The sequence below is a fragment of the Bombus pyrosoma genome, linkage group LG1, assembly GCF_014825855.1.
Source record: "Bombus pyrosoma isolate SC7728 linkage group LG1, ASM1482585v1, whole genome shotgun sequence".
Taxonomy (NCBI): domain Eukaryota; kingdom Metazoa; phylum Arthropoda; class Insecta; order Hymenoptera; family Apidae; genus Bombus; species Bombus pyrosoma.
The window spans coordinates 4,670,723-4,688,449 of NC_057770.1; the positions used below are offsets into that span (position 1 = coordinate 4,670,723).

General features: G+C 47.2%; 1 protein-coding gene and 1 long non-coding RNA gene across 4 annotated transcripts; one reads left to right on the forward strand and one right to left on the reverse strand.

The window, feature by feature from the left end:
- Positions 1-1,369: 1,369 nt before the first annotated feature.
- LOC122568554 (protein Star-like) lies at positions 1,370-17,021 on the reverse strand. 3 transcript variants are annotated; one of them, XR_006317107.1, is made up of 7 exons: positions 11,496-12,467; positions 6,202-6,393; positions 4,335-4,548; positions 3,567-3,731; positions 3,256-3,447; positions 2,313-3,088; positions 1,370-2,179 (listed from the first exon to the last, which is right to left on the reverse strand). XR_006317107.1 is itself a non-coding variant. In XM_043728443.1 (6 exons), exons 2-6 carry the CDS (start codon positions 6,390-6,392, stop codon positions 2,903-2,905), a joined length of 948 nt encoding a protein of 315 aa, XP_043584378.1. In that variant the 5' UTR covers position 6,393; positions 16,961-17,021; the 3' UTR covers positions 1,370-2,902. The 3 variants fall into 3 exon arrangements, 2 of the variants coding, with proteins under 2 accessions (XP_043584378.1, XP_043584368.1); XM_043728443.1 differs by lacking the exon at positions 11,496-12,467 and adding an exon at positions 16,961-17,021 and having other exon boundaries at positions 1,370-3,088; XM_043728433.1 differs by having other exon boundaries at positions 1,370-3,088.
- Positions 7,009-11,485, forward strand: LOC122568633. Its single transcript, XR_006317166.1, has 3 exons — positions 7,009-7,364; positions 8,575-8,716; positions 8,835-11,485. It is a non-coding gene; the product is annotated as an uncharacterized LOC122568633 (long non-coding RNA).
- Positions 17,022-17,727: the final 706 nt, after the last annotated feature.

The window sequence follows — 17,727 nt, forward strand, 5'->3', positions numbered from 1 at the left end:
GAATGACACGATCCGAGCTGACCTGGATGATGCCGCGTCCGACAGTAATTTTCTCCGCTTGTGTCGCGAGAGGAAACGTATAAAATTGCACGACGATTCACGACGTAGATAAATGTATAACGATACGGTGAGTGATAAGGAAATTTTAATGAAACAACCGGCAAAACGCCTTTTCCCTCTGACAAGTGTCTCATCAGGGTGATGGATCGCTGGAGCATTCCACGTTTTCCAGGAAATTTCTCGCAATGAGAATTTCTCTTGCCGAAATTTCTTCCCGAAATGTTGTTTGCGCGCGAACTTGGACGGACAGAAATCCTGTTTGCCTTTCTCCCAACGATTAAAAAATTGTTCGTAAAGCACACGGAGGACTATCGTCAAAGAAGGATGGTGGAAAATGACCATCGCGATTCTCGTAGCCTTCGACCCGTGTCTTCGACGAATCGAAAACCCCGTCCACATCGAATCGTAATTGTTCCTTCGGTGAAAAAGAAATCGCTGGGAAAAGTCAAGTTTTCTTCCACTACCTTTCAAGCGTACGTACAATCGCGTCGAGACGATTCGTCGATGGAAACGCGGTGCGGTACAAGGCGTACTAATAATACGATCCGCGCGATTATGTCGATAAATCGTCATATCTTGTCCGATGCATTTGCCGCGTGCTATACAAGCTCGGTACTTGAACGCGCAAAGAGTACGATACAAGCAGCATCTCTGTTAACTTTACTTTAGCGGTTTGCTACTTTCCCATTAGAACGAACGCTTGTAAACCTTTCCCACGGAAGACAAAGAAGCGATAATTTGCGTGATTCTAGCCGTAGAATGGAGCAATTAGCGCCGTCGATCGAATGAAATTTTCCACGAGTAGCGGAGGAGGGGTAAGAAGCTCAACGAAGACCGTCGTTTTTCAAAATTACTAATTTTATTTTAAAAAACAAAAATACACTTTTCTTCATTAGAATATAAAAAAACACGAATTTCCAAAATATCTACGTGTATTCTTCTCCGAAAGAATTCGTCCGCTTCTCTCGGAATGAAATGACACGCGTTACAAACATCCTGTTCTCGGGGTGCTTTCGGGGTGAGAAAGAAGGAAACAGCTGAGGAGGACGCATCGTTCGACTGGACGATCAGGCAGGCGGTGATTGGCAGACCTCTGATAACGTAAGTACAAACGAGCGAAACCCGTACGAGTGCGTATATGAGTGCGCACGTGCGTCTGTGTGTTCGATAATTGCAAGCGCAGCTCGTAATTCTCGACCAGACCGATAGCGACGGGTCATAGGTCGTAAGGCGTATTATCGTATACAAGCCGAACATTGCGAACAACGAACGATCGTTCCATCGAAGTAGCAACGATCCGTTTCCCTCGATCGAAACCATCGGACGGAGACGCTGGTCAAAAATAAATTGCCATTTGCTCAACACCGATGGCCATGACCAGACGACCGATAAACCCTGCTAAGTTTATCGTGAGAACAGCGTAATTAAGTATCGCGCCCCCTGTAATCGGGTATCGTTTTGCTTAAAGCGCCGCGTTGGACGCGTTCGTACCACCGGATTTCCTCTGCTGCTACGGTGGTCATCGTAAGAAGCGTAAGAGATCGTTTCAACTCGAAGAACGTTCCAATCTAGGTGGAATATTCGTTCGTTTCTCAGAACGGCAAATTTCTCGAGATAGCCGAAGGTCTTTCGCGCAAAATGACAAAAGCTGGTCAACGGCCGTATCCGTATCCTAAGAGAAAATAGAACAAAAGCGATCGCTTGCTTGCGGGTCGGAGAATAAGCCGTAGGCCAAGAACGGTAAGGACCATCGTGAAAAATCAATAAAGAAAGCGAGCAGATGGCAATTTTGAGCTCGAATATGATTGGTGTCGAGTAACTTGGAAACCCTGCCCGTCCCCGCCCCCGCCCTACAATAAAGAACCTACTTTATCCTGGTCGTAAAAGCAACGACTGCTGGGATCCTACGAAAGACTGGATAAAGGGGCACGATAGAGCCCTTGGTAAGGAGCAGAGGACAACCAGTTTATCGTATCCTAGTATAGCTTAGTTAAGTATCGACTTACGTGCTAATAAGGCCCGTGGTGTAGGTAATCAAATCCGTTATCACTGTGACAGCGCTCGTTAAATCGCGAGTAACGATCGTTTTTGGTGGATACCGGGTCACGATGCTGTCGATCTTTGACAAAATAAAGTCTACGTTATTCGTAAAACGCGCCAGTATCGTCCTGATCCGACACTGGCTCGACGCTAGATTAAAACGAATCTACGCTAAAATACGAAAATACGAAAATACGAAAATACGAAAATACCAAACTAAATACACTTGTTCCTCTTGATTCTTTTCCTTCGTTCGCCGTAAAGCAAAGCGCGCACGAGCTCGTTCGCACCAAAAAACGACGATCGATCGTCGAATCGTACGTCGGAAGGAGGCTCGACGCCGGAGACTCTCTGGTCGATCAGCGTTCTCGTGGATAACTATACTTGGGGGAAATAACTCTCGACTCAGTCTTTGTCGCGGAAAAAGAAAAGATAAACGAAGAAGAAGAAGAAGAAACGGCTAGTCGATACTAGACGCGTATCGATGTATTCAAACGGATTTAAACGGACGAAAACGAAAAGTCTTGGCCATTCTACGATCCGATACGCACACGCGCGGTAAGAAATATATTTTTATAGAAGATAAAAGATACGTTCGACGACGGAGTTCGTGTTCCCTTTGTTTCGACGACGAAGTCGATGATTAAAGGAAAGTCACGAACGCCGTTCCCCGAACAATTTTTCATTTACTCGAAAAAAAGATATTTCTCATCGCTGTCGGAGCTCGTGTTTCTTTAAAAACGCACGAAGGAACGTAGAACACGGTCCTGTGTCGGTGGAAAGCAAGCCTAGTCAAGCAAGTTCAAATCTTAAGCAACGCGTTGTACAAGAAGATCAAGTTCCCAGTGTCGGTCGTGTACATCAGCTTGTATCGTCTGCTAGTCATCTTATCGATCAGGCTTTTCGTCTCGGTTTCGCTATGATGAGGACTCCAGCGGATAGACACCACGGATATCCTGGTCGTCTCCCAGGGGATCGTATCCAGAACCTGCACAAACACGATCAGCGTGAAAAGAAAATATTTTCTTTGAACGGTAACGATCCACGCCAGACGATGGGAAGAGGTTGAGGAACGGACCGTCGTCGACGAAAAGACGACAAAGTATCATAAAACGTATTGGATACGGAATTTCAGAAATCCCTAACGATAGTTACCTGACTGTCTTGCGCATCCGGACTATCTAGGCTCAGGTAATCCAAGGTAGTGGCGCTGTACGCCAATAAAACACTGTACAAAGGGAAGCATTTCAATCTCGTGGTCGGCAAACCCTCGTCCGACGACACAAGGCTATTCGGCCCTTCGCCTAACTTGGTAACTTGAACCTCGGATTCTTGATGATAGGTAATCTGAAATTCGAACGAGCTCGCGTAGAGATAAAAGTCTCGTTATAGATAGATAATTAGCGCGATTTATCTGGATCGGGGAAGCAGATACGAATGGAAGGAGATTTCGAATATACGCTCACTTCTTTGGTATCCTTGTCGGTACTGAGGCAAGCGTGAAGAACTCTGGTCTTTGGATTTCTGGTGCTTCTGTGCGCCTCGAAGAAGCTTCTGGGATCAGTCAGGATCAGAACGCCTCTCCAACTTAAGTTACGTTCCAACCAGCCCGTACTGGAAATGGCGCCTATCTGCAAAAGGAAATAATTCCTATAATTCTTAAACAAATCTCGCGTATCTCGCGATAAGATATTATCTACGTATCCGAATTCTAGACAAGCGATCTTTTCTCTGTTTACTCCTTTCTCCGACTACCGTGGCGCGTGCTTGCTACTTCGCGAGTGAAAATTGTAATAAAAATAAATCCTTTTCAGGCTCTTTTATCATCAACCTAAAGCATCGAACGCGCACACAGCCAACTGCTTCTTGCCATCTCCTTGTTAGCGGTAGTTCTATTCGGTAGAAATTCAATTAGTCGTCGAGTGCTCTGACTGAAATTTCGACTCGATAAATATAGTCTCGTTTAAATATACACGCTACTTAAATATTATTCTAGTTAGCCGAGCGTCGAATCAAAATATCGCGTTGAAATAATTAAAAAGTGTATGAAACCGCTCGAATTCCTCGCTGACTTGTATAACAAGATGATAAGATCTCTACGAGACGAAGCTCGACGGGACAAACAAATTTTCCTACTTTTACTAATATCCGCTGCTTATTAAAACTTGGAGATAAATTAGCCGACGGCATTCGTGGCCGACGTCGTCCGAACGAACGAGAAGATCTCTCCTTACCCTGCTGATGTACTCCACGTACACGCCCTCGCGTTTTCCCTCGGTCAGACCCGCCACGTACCTCTCCTCCGTGGTTTGAGTGGCGTTCGACGGATCCTGCTGCGTCGTTGGCTTCAATTGAACCTCTCTGATGTACGCGACTAATTCAGGATTGTCCATCGAGACGCTGTTCAACACGTAGTCTCTGGTCATGTTGGCGTCGAACGCCTGCCTCCTGCAACGAAACGTCCGCTTTAACCTAAGTACACACGGACGGCCGAGCTCTTATTAAGCCCGGCATGTACACACGTGGTTGATGAACTGTTTCTCGTTTAGTCTGTGTGTACTAATGTACTATTGACGGACGTTCGAACGCCTCTGCGAATGTGTCCATACCCGCCCGTTTATCGACCAAGCGACGGTACGGGTGTCGAACCTTGAAAATCAAAGTCTTCGTAAAAGTTTCGAACAAGTCTCGATTCGTACATGTCAGATTTAGCTGGAACTCGCGGATCCGACGATGAATCGCGATTCGCGCGGCCTACGTTATTCGCGTCTATCTTTATTTTACCGTTGTTAATGTTCCGTCGTCGCATCGAGTCAACGATAGAACGACCCGAGTATACGTGGATGATCGCGAAGAATGCGAGCTCTTTAATATGCAAATATCTCCGAGTACGACGGAGGTACGTAACTCGTGGACGCTCGAGATTAAAATTCAAACGAGTACAGCGAATTAATTACGTTGATTAATTAATAACGTTCGATATTAATAGCGATGCTGTTCGAAGTAAACGTTGAACGTTCTTTCTTTGAAAGACTCGCGTCGAGCAGCCTTTGTCACGAGGGTCCGAGGGAAAGGATAATCGTCTCGAGTGACCTAGTAATTAACTTCGTTTAACAATCGTATTTCTTTAACGGGACTGGGGACGTGCTCTTTGTACATCTCGAGAGATAAGGGACTAGCTGTTTCATGCGTCTCGAACGCGATATCGACTACTCGCCAACTATCAAAGGTATTTCCATACTTTTTTTTTTTGTTTTATCTACTCTGGCATTTACACGCTAATATTACTTTTTATATGGAAAACGATGCAACGTCGTCAAGATGAAACGGCGTAATTAATCGAATCTCGCTCGAAGGCAAACAACTTATACATCGCTCTTGTAAAGTATATTTTTTTCGTTTTTTCTTTTTTGCCAGCGAGACGAATCGCGTCATCAAAGTATAAATTACGAGCGACGTTACACAAATACCTCGTCAATCGGCGTTAATAACAGTTGAAACGATCTTTATCAATTATCCGGATTGTTTTGTCACTCGAATCTCGATGGAAGCCTGCGATCAAATATTTAACTTTGTACGATAAACGAGCTACGAGTACGAAAAATGGCCAGACGACCGGTCGGTTTCGCGATGGACCAACACGCATGCGTAATTGTGGTAGACATCAATCGGAATCAGCGATACGGTTCGCAATTTGTCGTTCGTTTTTCCCTGATTGCCATAAATTGACACGTGGATTGCTGTAAATTTCAACGAATGAGATACGGAATATCGAAAGAGAGAGAGAAAGAGAGAGAGAGGGAGAGTAACAAAAAGGGATACTAAACATAACGAGAATGGCGACGATAGCTTGAAAAGCATCGGAGTTTTCTATGTCACGGTGTTGTAAAATTTGTACGCAGGTAGATGTACGCTTTTAAGGTACGGGACAACGAGGGTACGTACAAAAGGAGGCGTACTTAAATTTTGAAGATCAACTTTCATACTTCTTAAACGTACTAAACGGAGTGATAAACGCATTTAAAGCATTGGCAGAAAACGAGCAACGACCGGATACCCTTTTCCTTCCTCCTTTTTAGCTTCGTGTACGAGGAAACTTACCTCAAGGCCGCGGCCTCGCTCCAAACGAGGAGCAAGGACATGGCAGTGGAAAAAGCGGCAAGAAACGCCAAGCAGGAGGCCACTCTTCTCCACCAGCTTTTCTTGTAGTTTGCTATCGTGCTCCCTGACAGAGTCGATCCCGTGGGCGGCTGTAGAACACCGGTGACTGGGGGCATCCCTGTAGGAGCCATTCTGCAAGCATAAGACCGTTTACCCTCGATGCTCGATTATATCGTACCGTGACGCAAAGAAAGAAAGCTCGAGAAACGATAAAAATGCGCTTACGAACGATCCTCTGCTAGAATATATTCTCGAATCGTACTTCCGATCGAAGAAGGTACGTTTAATCAGAAAAATTGAATCGGCTGGGAGGAAGAGTACGTACGTGCTGATAATTCAACGTCGTAAACCGTGGTATAATTCGATGCTTATTTCGTACCTAGGGAGAAGAACGATTCGTCGAATCGTACGCGTGGCGGTTCGTAAAAATTTTACGTCCCTTTAAATTTCTACGAGAGTTCACCGTCGCAAACGACCGTGTGCCGTAAACCCCGCGGCGTCGACCTTTCGGTTCGTCATTTCGTATATACGATAGAACGACTGCAGGAAGCCTCGAGGGCTTCGATTTCGCTCGATCTTCGCCAAGCCTCCATATAAGAGTACCGTTTTGAAATTCGTTTGCCGTTTTTCTTTCGAAATATACCTACCCTTTATCGTTCCGACGTCTAAGGACTTTCAGCGCTTCGACGAATTTAAAAGGAATACAAATCTATACAACGCGGGAGGGTGCAGCGAAGAAAGAGATGCGACGAGAAGAAAGAAATAGAAGGATAACCTTTCGACGAAGTCTCTCGACACGCTCTATCGATCTAGTCTACAGAGTTACAGAGCCACTTGCGAACCACTTGCAACGAGTCGATTCCGCCGCACGCGTGCTGCCTTACGTTAGTTCGGACCGCGATACGATCGTCGCGTGCACGAGGCTTCGTTGCAATTTGACTTAATGCCGTGTTTAAATTCACCGGCGAACCAGCTGCTTGCATCGGTACGTAGCTCGCGGCGCTGTAATAACCAGATAACGGGCACGAGATCCTGTTGCAATTCGAATTCGAAAGGGAACTCGATCGGAGCGCGGGAAAGGACGAGAACTAACCGGGGAGAAGGTAAGATTCTCGAAGAGTTAACTCATTCGCCGCGTTATATCCGTGCTGAGCAAAGTATTCCGTGTTTCTGCAATTCCGGTTATTACCGTAACGTCAAGCTCAACGACTTTAAAACGAGAATCGTTTTTAAGAGTGGAAAATTCTAGCCGGCTGTACTCGTACGGAAATCGTTCTATCTGTCGGACAAGTAAATTCAAAGTAAATTTATCCCGCAAGCGTAGTACAATATATCTACGTCCCGAGTACAACCGTCGTACAGCTTAGCAGTCCCCTTGGTTTTTTTCATTCTCCATCGCGGCGACGAGCGTCGTTGCTTGGCGTTTCACGCGATGCACCGTGCCTCGAATGATTATCATAACGTAGCTAGCTCGGAATATCGTCGCAACACGTACCCGGTCGACACACGCCACAGTCGTAAATATAATCCGAAGAATCGTCCCGCTGTATAAAACAGCGATCGATGGGCAATCGCATTTACCGACTACGCACGAGTGTACATGGTCGACGCGGACGTGGGACGAAAGAACAAACCAGACGATCTACGCGGAGGATATTCATCTACACGGAAGTGAAATCGACTTTTTCGATCGAGATTCGAGACGATCCGGTTTGTGATGTCATCCGCGTTACGTTCACCGTGTGAATAGCTAAACTTTCACACGATGCCGTAACGAAACCGCATCTTAGCTGATGCAACTATCTTTCCCTTGCAACGTGGCCCCGTTTCTCCATCGATCCAGGTGATATCACGATATAATATCGTTACGACATTGATATAAGGCTCTATAGAGCCATCGTAACTGCAGGAAAATGGCAATCGATTCGTTCCATCCTGCAACGTACGCGAAATCACGCGATATTTTCGTCGGCAAAGCTTACGACGGACGAACCTTTGGCCATTGAGTACGAAGAAAAGTAAAAATTCCAAGGTTATCGTCCAAGAAACTAACAATTTCGGTCTTCCCTCGCCATCTCGTTACGAATTTTGCCAACGGGAATGTCACGTGTCGTTGTGCAAAGATTCGTACGAAGAAATCGGTTTGTACAGAGAGATTTATCGTACCGTCGGAACGATCAACGAAGACGCAGAAATCCGATGGGACGAGAGCAACGATACGCTTGGTTATCGGTTGCCATTTCTTCCTAGCGATGTTCCGTTCCTTCGTAACAGATTACGTGTCTCGTTTACTCCATTCAGACTTCGTTTCAGAAATTTTCCTCTCGTCTCTTCGAGCGAAAGCACCGAGGGAAGGACGACGGTCGGTCGAAGCAAGCCTCGTTACGCGGAAGGACGTCAACGCGGAAACGGTGTTACCTCGCGTTGCAAAATGAAAGAGACTAACGGGGGGAAAGTAAGTTGCGAGCAGCGACGAACGTTTCCTATTGTTTGGACGGACTGGAAAGTCGTCGTACGCGATGTTATTCGACCAGAACACGGAACAAACTGAATTTTTAAATCTGTTATTCTAGAAGCGAGCTCCTCGTCTTGGAAGACTACGGAACTCCATCGAATATTACGAAAGTTACGTTCCTTCCACCAGAGAAGACTCCCAACTACCAGACGTTCCATATTCCGGCAATCGTGAAACAGAAGCGCAGACATTCGAGTAACCGTGCGCTTTCTAAGCGAGTTTCCGCAACTCCGGTAGCCACCGATCAGATCGAACTTCCGCGTATCTATCCACGCGCAAACCTTTGGACACGACGTTCCGCCGGAAGAATACCAACGTATTTCGATATTCGCGAGTAAACCTTGTTTCATACGAAAGACGATAGAAAGAAATTTATTTTGATATCCATCCTATCTATACGTTTCGTATCGCGAATCCTCGCAAACCGATTTTTACATGTCTGGCGCGTCGTTTCATCGACGATACGCATATACGCTTTCGTTCGATAGGATAAGACGAGTCGATTCGAAGTAGTACGCATCGCGTAAAACCACGCGCTTTATCGCGGCCTAATTTCCACAACGCGACGGTAGTTAAGACGTCAGAGAGCGTTTCACGCGTTGAACGTCCCCTAAATTAAACGACCCAATTTCATTGTCGAAGCTCAAGTGCCTTGCTTCGATTCTCGCATATTCCGTACATCGCGTCGCGACTTCTTCGTTCCGATCGTCGATGGGCATACCGAGTTCCGAGTTGTAACGCTTAGGACGATGGCGATGAGACGCGAACGGACGAAATATAAAAGACGGACGAGGCTGGAAACGACAGATCGCGTCGAAAGTGCGTTTTCGACGGGAGCTTTGTGCCTCGATCGTCAGATCGATCGTTACTCCGACGGAGAGCTACAAGCAAATACGAGTATGTACCCAGGTCTGTTTGAATAGCGTTAGCAACGTGCATTGTCAGTGGTCGTTGTTGATCGAACGTACGCGAAACCCAAGTTGTTTCTGCCGTGATAGTCGCGTGGCAAAAGAAAAACGAAGATACCGTTTCGAAGAAGAATATAAACGTAAAACGAAAACTCGAACGCGGTTAATCGCAGATAGAGTCTTTTGATGGAAGCGTTGTCGGGCGCCCATTCGCGGAACTGACGCGATTGCGACGAAAATTGGAGCGGCGACATTTCGATTATCAACGCGTCGTGGAAAACTCAATTTTCCAAAGTATCGCGGGGATGTTGCGCAGCAAATTTGCTGAGCTCGATTCACCCGTACGAACCCGTGACCGTATTCGATTGCTGTTACGCGCATAATATCCGATCAGAGATGACGTTTTGCCACCGCACTTTACAAACGCGATAATAACGAACGCGACGGTAATTTTATCAAGCCTGTTCGCACCTAAGTTAATCGTAAATGGGAATTTTGCAACTCGCGTAACTTGTGACCTTCGCAAAGATCGCGAGACGCATCGGACGACAAAGCGATAGTCGAAAATTTCTACCGCACGTTTCGTGACGCGCGCTACGATAATGGAAAACGATACGAAAAATTCACTTTGGAAGACCCTTTCGTACTACGTTATCGTCGAAGAGAGAAAAAAGAAATTTATCGGAGGACGAAGAAGGCTCTTCTATCTATCTGCAACGGAGCAACTCCATCGGGAAGAAAACGTCGAACAACGACGATTATTTTTCCCCCATTTCCCCGTTTCTATTTGGCCGGCTAGTTTCCGATTGACTTTTTGCGCGTATTCCCCAATTCCAATGGATCGATGGCCGTCGAACCGAGTCACGAAATATTTACGAATTTCTTCACGAAGGGAGATATCGGAAAAACGACGTTTCTTGCGATTTTGCCTGGGAATGGTATCGACGTAAGCTCCATTCGTCGCGATCGGCGTAAACTCCATTTCACGGTTGTCCGCGCACAAAACGGTAATGTCGTGTCGAAGATGGTAATAAATAGAAATTTGGAAATCGGACAGGCGTGTGTCTGACGGAAAGCGCGTCGATTGAAAAACCCGTCGAAGGTGAAGACTACGAGGAACATTTGGCGCCATTTCTCATCCAGAGACTCCTCCTCGGTCGAAACGATTAGTTAAGCGCGAACGCAGAGAGAAATAAAATCATGGTAGAACGAACAAATTGGAAGGAAATTGTTCGTGTAAAGAGGAAAATCGTTTGAGAGGCACGCGAATAAGAATCGGAATTTGCGAACTGGAAGATCTCGTTGTAAATATTCGAGCGAAAACTTTCAGCTTCGAAAGAAGAAAGGATAAGATAAGGGAAAAGCGGCTTATTGTCGTTGATAATTGCAATAAAGAGATATTTGTACGAGTAAACGATACGTCGATAGGGTACATCGGTACGTTGGTAAAGGAAGGACGTGACAGAACTTGTTTACTCGAGAGGAAGTACGGCACACAGGGAACAAAACAGAGGCACGAAAAAGCGACGTGGACGTCAGCGAAAACGCGGCTTTCTACGATACCGCTCGTCTCCGTTCCGGTCCCTGAATCGTGCGTATAACGCGCATAAACTGAAAACAACGATCTCGAAGTTGGTCTGGAAACGCGAACTAGTCGGCGAAGCATCGCGGCAATTTAATATCGAGCGGAAACCAACCGTAGATCGTAGACGAAAGGCGGGAGACAAAGAGCCGAGACGCGCGCATCGTGCACAAGTTTCTCCAACTCTGCGAAATTTCCTACAGTTAGCTGATGTATGTAAACTACGTACTTGGCTTTCACGGGTTCCATGCCGGTCCAGAATAATTCGCCTGGCGGAAAGGAAGGTTCAACGGCGTACAACATTCACGTGGCTCGTGTCTCGCATCCCGTCCGTGACGTGACCGTCGCCCGGAAGACATCGACCAGGCTGTATCACCAGGCCGACCTCCTGCACATCCTCCTCCGTCGATGCGTCCGCGTCTCGCCAACACTGCACTCGGCCGGTCGGATTACGTTTTTCTTCGCACAAGATTCGCACGTTGAAACGATCGTCGATAAAAGCGAGCAGGAGCGGTCTGCTCGTTTCGTGACTCGTCGAGACTCTCTCTGTTTACAAACCGCCGGATTTTCTGACGCGCGGGGAAAAACGTCGACCGTGACTCTTCTTTTTCCCTTTCTCTCGCAAATCGATTCACGAAATCCTGAAATATCTCCGCCGATCGTGCTTGGAACGCGTCTTTTCACTTGTTCACCACATCGATCGTCGCGAAGGGAACTACCGTCTCGATCGGAGTCGACAGAAAACCGCTTCGTTAGAAACCGGCCCTTACGAACGTTCCCCTCGATCGCCGTACAGTCGCGTAACTTTCTTCCACGTATATAATATACGTATAGGCGAGACAAGCTCGCGCGAGCGTATCGACGAGCGTACAGCGTCCGATCGACTCGCGGATTCGAGCAGCGTCGAGGTCGAAGGAGTCGCGGGAACAAAGAGAAACGGCGGTTTTTAAGGCGGCGAAGAGAGCACGGGTCCGTAAGCGGAATCACCGAAGGAGACGCGGAGGAGCGCGCGTGTGTACGAAAGTTGATTAGCACTCGGTGCGCCGTAGAAGGGACGGGAAGCAACGAGCGTGTGTTGTCGTCGAATGTCGCACTGCAGAGCGGCACACGATCCACAGCCGTCCCTGTCGCTTCTTCCCTCCTTATTTTCCTTTCTTTCTTTCGTTCTCTTTCTCTCCTCGACTCTCTTTCCCCCCTGTTGCCTTTTACTCGGTCTCCCTCTCTTCTTCCCCCTTCCCCCTTCCCTCTCTCTCTCTCTCTCTCTCCCTCCACCTCTCTCTCTCTCTCTCTCTCTCCCGTCGTCGATCCTCTCCCACTCGCGCGCGTTTCGCCGGCTGTGCGTCCCGATTCCCGGTGCAGACACACGACGACGACCACGACGACGACCACGACGACTACGACAACCACGACAACCACGACCACGACCAAGACCACGACCACGATGACGATCGGTCCGTTTCGCTGGCTAGTGGCTAGAGAAACTCGCCAAAAGCCGCGCGTCGCTTCTCTTCTGTCTTTTCTCGCTCTGTTCTCCTCTTGAACAAACGCGCGGCCGTCGCTGCGTACGATCGACGCGAGGCACGACGATTCCTTTCGTTCGCACGGAGAAGGAAATGCAAGCGTATATGCCCGTCCCGTGGCGAGAGCCGACTGCCCTCCAGCACCTGGAACGGCTGACGGTAACCGGGTACAATGCCTCCTATATCGAGTGTCCTTCTTTAAACACCAGCCCGCCATCCGTGTCCTCCTCGTCTATCCCCTTCAATCTCGCCGTCCCTCTCGCTCGCTTTTACGAGGACATTCCGTGCTCTCCGCTCTCCCATTAACGACCAGGTAGAAGCCAGTGGTGCTCAATAATCCCATACGACGTTTCTCCTACGGTGTTCTTCGGTTCTATGTAAGTACGTAGGTAAATACGTATCTGCTGGATCCAAGACTAAGCGAGTCTTTCCCTCTTCGCTGCCTTCTATCGGCACGGGGTAGCGACTCCCGGTGTGGCTCGTGTCGAAGGGTCACGCGGCAAGCCTCTACGCCGTTGGTCATCGCGTTCTACGCCTCGTTCCACGTACATGTCCGGTAGCGTTCTAAAGGCGTTATCGATCCTGCAACTCGTACTCGTAGCCGCCTTTGTGTTACACGCTCGACGGCCGCAATCCCGACCGTCGTGCCGACGAGAACGGTCGCTTGGTTTCTTGATCGATCGGATAGGAACGTGTCTCGTGGCTTTGCCAACGATCGTTAACGCTTTCCACTAACAATAGAGAGACCTGTGCAGGCATCGATTCGATCCCAGCCCGGCGATATATTTCTCTCTGCGGTTCGGTTCGTCTACGATTCAAGGCTCGAATCGTTCTTCGAAAGACGAAACCAAGTTTGAACGATCGCTTCGACGAAAGATCGTTTCAATGGGATCGCGCCCGAGTTTCGGTTAATGGAAGGTCGTAACAGTTTTTCGTGATTTTCCTTGTACCTTTGACGTTGTAAGCAGAATACTATGGAGACAGTACGTCCACTTTGGGGTCGTAGGGTTTGCGGTTGTGGAATATTAAGTTACTCCGATGGAAGAGCAAGTTTGGCATTCGAGCATTTTAGCTCGGCGTTTATTCTTTACGTTACAATATCCCTTTTAAGAGTAACTTTTCTGGATAATGGAAAGATAACAGTTTCTTTTCCTTTTTTTTTTTTTTAAACAACGTTTCGTTCGCCCTACGTATTCTCCTTGTACGTTAAATAGCAAAGCTCCGGGACTGAATTTCGTTTTTTCAAGCAACACTCGAAGGACTCTTTTACTTTTCACCGTGCGATCTTCGTTTTGTAAATAAAGCTTTCCGGACATCCCGTGAGAGTACGTTTGCCCGCTGCTAGGCTTACGATTTAAATACACGCCAGGAAGAAATACGCGTAGAAGGGCGCTTAAGAGACGGTGTTTCTCGAGTCGAGCGTCCCGAGAAATGGCTTCATTTTCAGATCGATTTGCTCCGAGTCTCTGTTTCCTCCGGACGGAGGATATCCGTCGAATCGCGGCCCGGTACACGCCCGATCGCCGATGCATTCCGACTCGAAGCATTTTTATCGAAGCGCGGCTATACCTTTCGGACGGTATTTCGATAAAACCCATTTCTCACGAGTCGGAGACTATTCTAAATTAACCATTCCGGTTGATTGAACGGGAGAGGAACGGCCACCTTCACCGAGTTCCACTCGAGGCGTAACTGCAAAAATAAATGGGCCGCGCCGTAAATAATTTCTCGGCCGCAGACTCCTCTTTAAAATAGAAACCTTCTTCGGGTCCTTGCTGTGCAACACCGTCTTTTATGCCGATGTACAGCACGTTTCAAAAGTTGCAACATTTTCTCGGAAAACGCCTCAAAGGTCAATGTATGGCTCGCTGAAGAATAGGAAACTCAGCCGCGCTATTCGACAAAAAAAGTAGGGAAACGGAATTTACACGAAACTCCTAGAAGCTATCGTTTATTCGACGATGACAAACCGGTGCAACGCGCAGGCCTCGCGGCTAATCCATGGAACACCTGCTAGCCCAAACGAAGAAACGTGTCCCCGGTGAAATCTGACATTCTCGTACGTACGTTCGCTCATCGAATAACCGCGTACAACGGAAGGTTAAATAAAGATCTATCGCCTCGCAGAACCCATCTTTAACGCGTCCACTGCGTGCTTGTCGTTCCTAGTTGACGCACAGCCCTTTCACCGTGTAGAATACGAATTAAAAGCTACTACGAACTTTCGAGCCAAAAAGATCTCGCAACGTTTCGAATAAAAGTTTTATTGCCTATAAGTTTGACGATGAACGAGTAATATTCTCCGATATAAAAATCGACTTTATACGAAGATTACGCGTCAGCTTATCGGGATATCCGCAGAAGGAAGGAAAAAGCAGGCAGCCAACGGCTAATCGCAAGAACAACATTTCGTGGAAATAACGGCTTAATCGTTGGCAGAGGTAGTCGAAGCGCGATGTCCGTCGATGCACGACGAAAAGGGGGTGCGAGTTATGCGCGCGAGCATGCACGTCGAAGAGGAAAAGTCACGCGTTCCACGGCGTGAAAACAACGGGCGATCGAAGTGAAAGGAAGAAACAACGTCGTTGAGTTAGTTACACGGTTCGAGCGTAGACGACCGCGTGGGCGCATGCAAAACGCGAATTGCCATTGCGACCGGACAGGACACGCGTGTGTACGTAAACGGAAGCGGCAACGACAGCCGCGATAACAACGAGAAAGTTGGACGTCGGGTTTCGATACCTTTGACCAGATTCCCCGTTTCGATGAAACCGAACGGAAGCGTTTCTCGTCGTTGTTTCTCAGATGCCCGTTTATCGTAGCGTGGAAACGCCTGGCTGATCTCAACACCGCTCGAACGTCGCTTGAACACCGCCGTTGCCTCATCCCGCGTTTCCGTCGTCTTCTCCACGTCGTACGAGAAAGCGAAAAACCAAGTAGCGAGATCTCCGGACGAGACAATAGCCGCTGTGATAACGAGAGAAAAATATGGGCGCTGTTACGCCTTAACAACTCCTTCTAGCGACCACCGAACGAACAATGAAATACGGTTGCGCTTTCATCCAGGCTTTTTCTTATTATCGAAAGAAAATATTTTATTTTATGACAGGAGAATATATGGCCTTAGCGACGACGCCGATATCAAAGATAATGATGGAAAAAAGGCCGAACTCGGATTAGCGTTCAAATTGAACATCGAATATTTCACACCCAGAGAGATAAGGTCGAAGGTAAAATTACTTTTTGTCGTTTGTTAACGGCCAGAATTTTTCTTTTTTTTTTTTTTCACCAGTATCTTGCTCTCTTTTGCTGTCCAAATAGGCGAACCTCGAACGTAACGCCGCGTCAGGTTCAAACGTATGCGAATGATACATCGCGACTGGAAAACGAGAGAGATTCGTTTCGATCGTTTATGACATTGAAATAAAAGCGACGAATAATCTTTCCCGTCGCGTTTGAAGGGGAACAGTCCGATAAAAACCCGAACGAAAGAGTAGCGTCGTTCTATTGTACGTAGCTCACGTACGTCGGTCCGATTTCGAGGATGCAGATGGAATCGAAGGAAGAATAGGGTCCGGTAAGAGCGTTCGATTCTTCGGCCGGTTATCCGGCCTCGGAAATTATTAAGACCGACGTCTTGCTGCTACTACGCGTTTCGAATTCTTATTCGGTTATTCGGATTTACAGTAATCTTCCGCGTTACTTTCTATCGTACGCTCTTTATTTTCGGTTCTATTCAATTTTTCGGTCGCTTTCATCCTCCATGGATATTTCTGCGAGTTAGCACGGTCGATGGAGGGAATATGATCGAAGTCTCGCGAAAGAGGCCAAAGGAAGTATATAGCTGTGAATTAATGCAGCGGTGCTACCAATTGATGCAGCGATGCTCAGGGCCGCAGCACTATTTTACCATTTTCTTTATATATATATATATATATATATCGGACTCGCGAGTATCCGAGAAGCTACAGCTTTCGAATATACAGCTTTATATCGTATTAATTATTTATCGATTATCCTTTTAACGCTAAGGAGGCGATAACACGTGCAATAACTATTGCACGTCTTACAAGTAGGTTAGCACGTAAAATCCTTAAGGGCTTACTACGTTACTTTAGCTTATCGAAGAATTATATATCGACTTGAGCGTAAAAGTAGTACGGAGAGCACTTACCGGCACAACCAGGTGCTATTCCAAGTTAAGCGTCGCTCGTCCAAATTTATAAAAGGACGAGGTGGCCACCATTTGCCACTTTAGATCAAACTCGTTCCTACGTTTTCGATCTTTGCGGCGAATATCGAGATGCCGATAGCTGGCCTATGCCGTTCAACTGACTCGCGATCTACCGTTCGCCTTTAAAATCTTTCCTGTATCCTATTTCCCGATTTATAGCGGACGTTTCCGAGATTTTCTTTCTCCTACGACGTAACTGCAAGCATGAAATCCTACCGTGCCTGAATTGCCGGATACGAGCACCGATCTATTAGCGGTGGCAATTTCAGGAATGAAAAGCATCGCGTCTTGCCGAAGCACCGACGCGAGGTTTTAGCGAATGCATGAATAAACAGAGCTTCGAGAGATAAGAAAACGCGAATAAAATGGACAAAAGGACCAGGTGAAAGCAGGAAGAACGCGCGTTCGAACGAATACTTATATCGCAGAAATCTGGGAGTGGCAACTTCGTGTTGGCTAGAAATTTAGCTACGATCGGCGATGCGAAAATCAGGCACGATACACACGGCCGATAATCCATAGCCGAGCTTCGACCTTATTCAACGAACGAGGAGCGTTGCATCGAAATCGGCACGTTCCGACGTTCATTTCTTTCATCGACGCTATCACTAAGAAAAGAACCGAGAGAAATTCGCATTAAATGTGAAACATGAATTCCAATGTTTTTCTGGCTATTAATATCCATCGCGGAGCTGAGGCCGATGGGT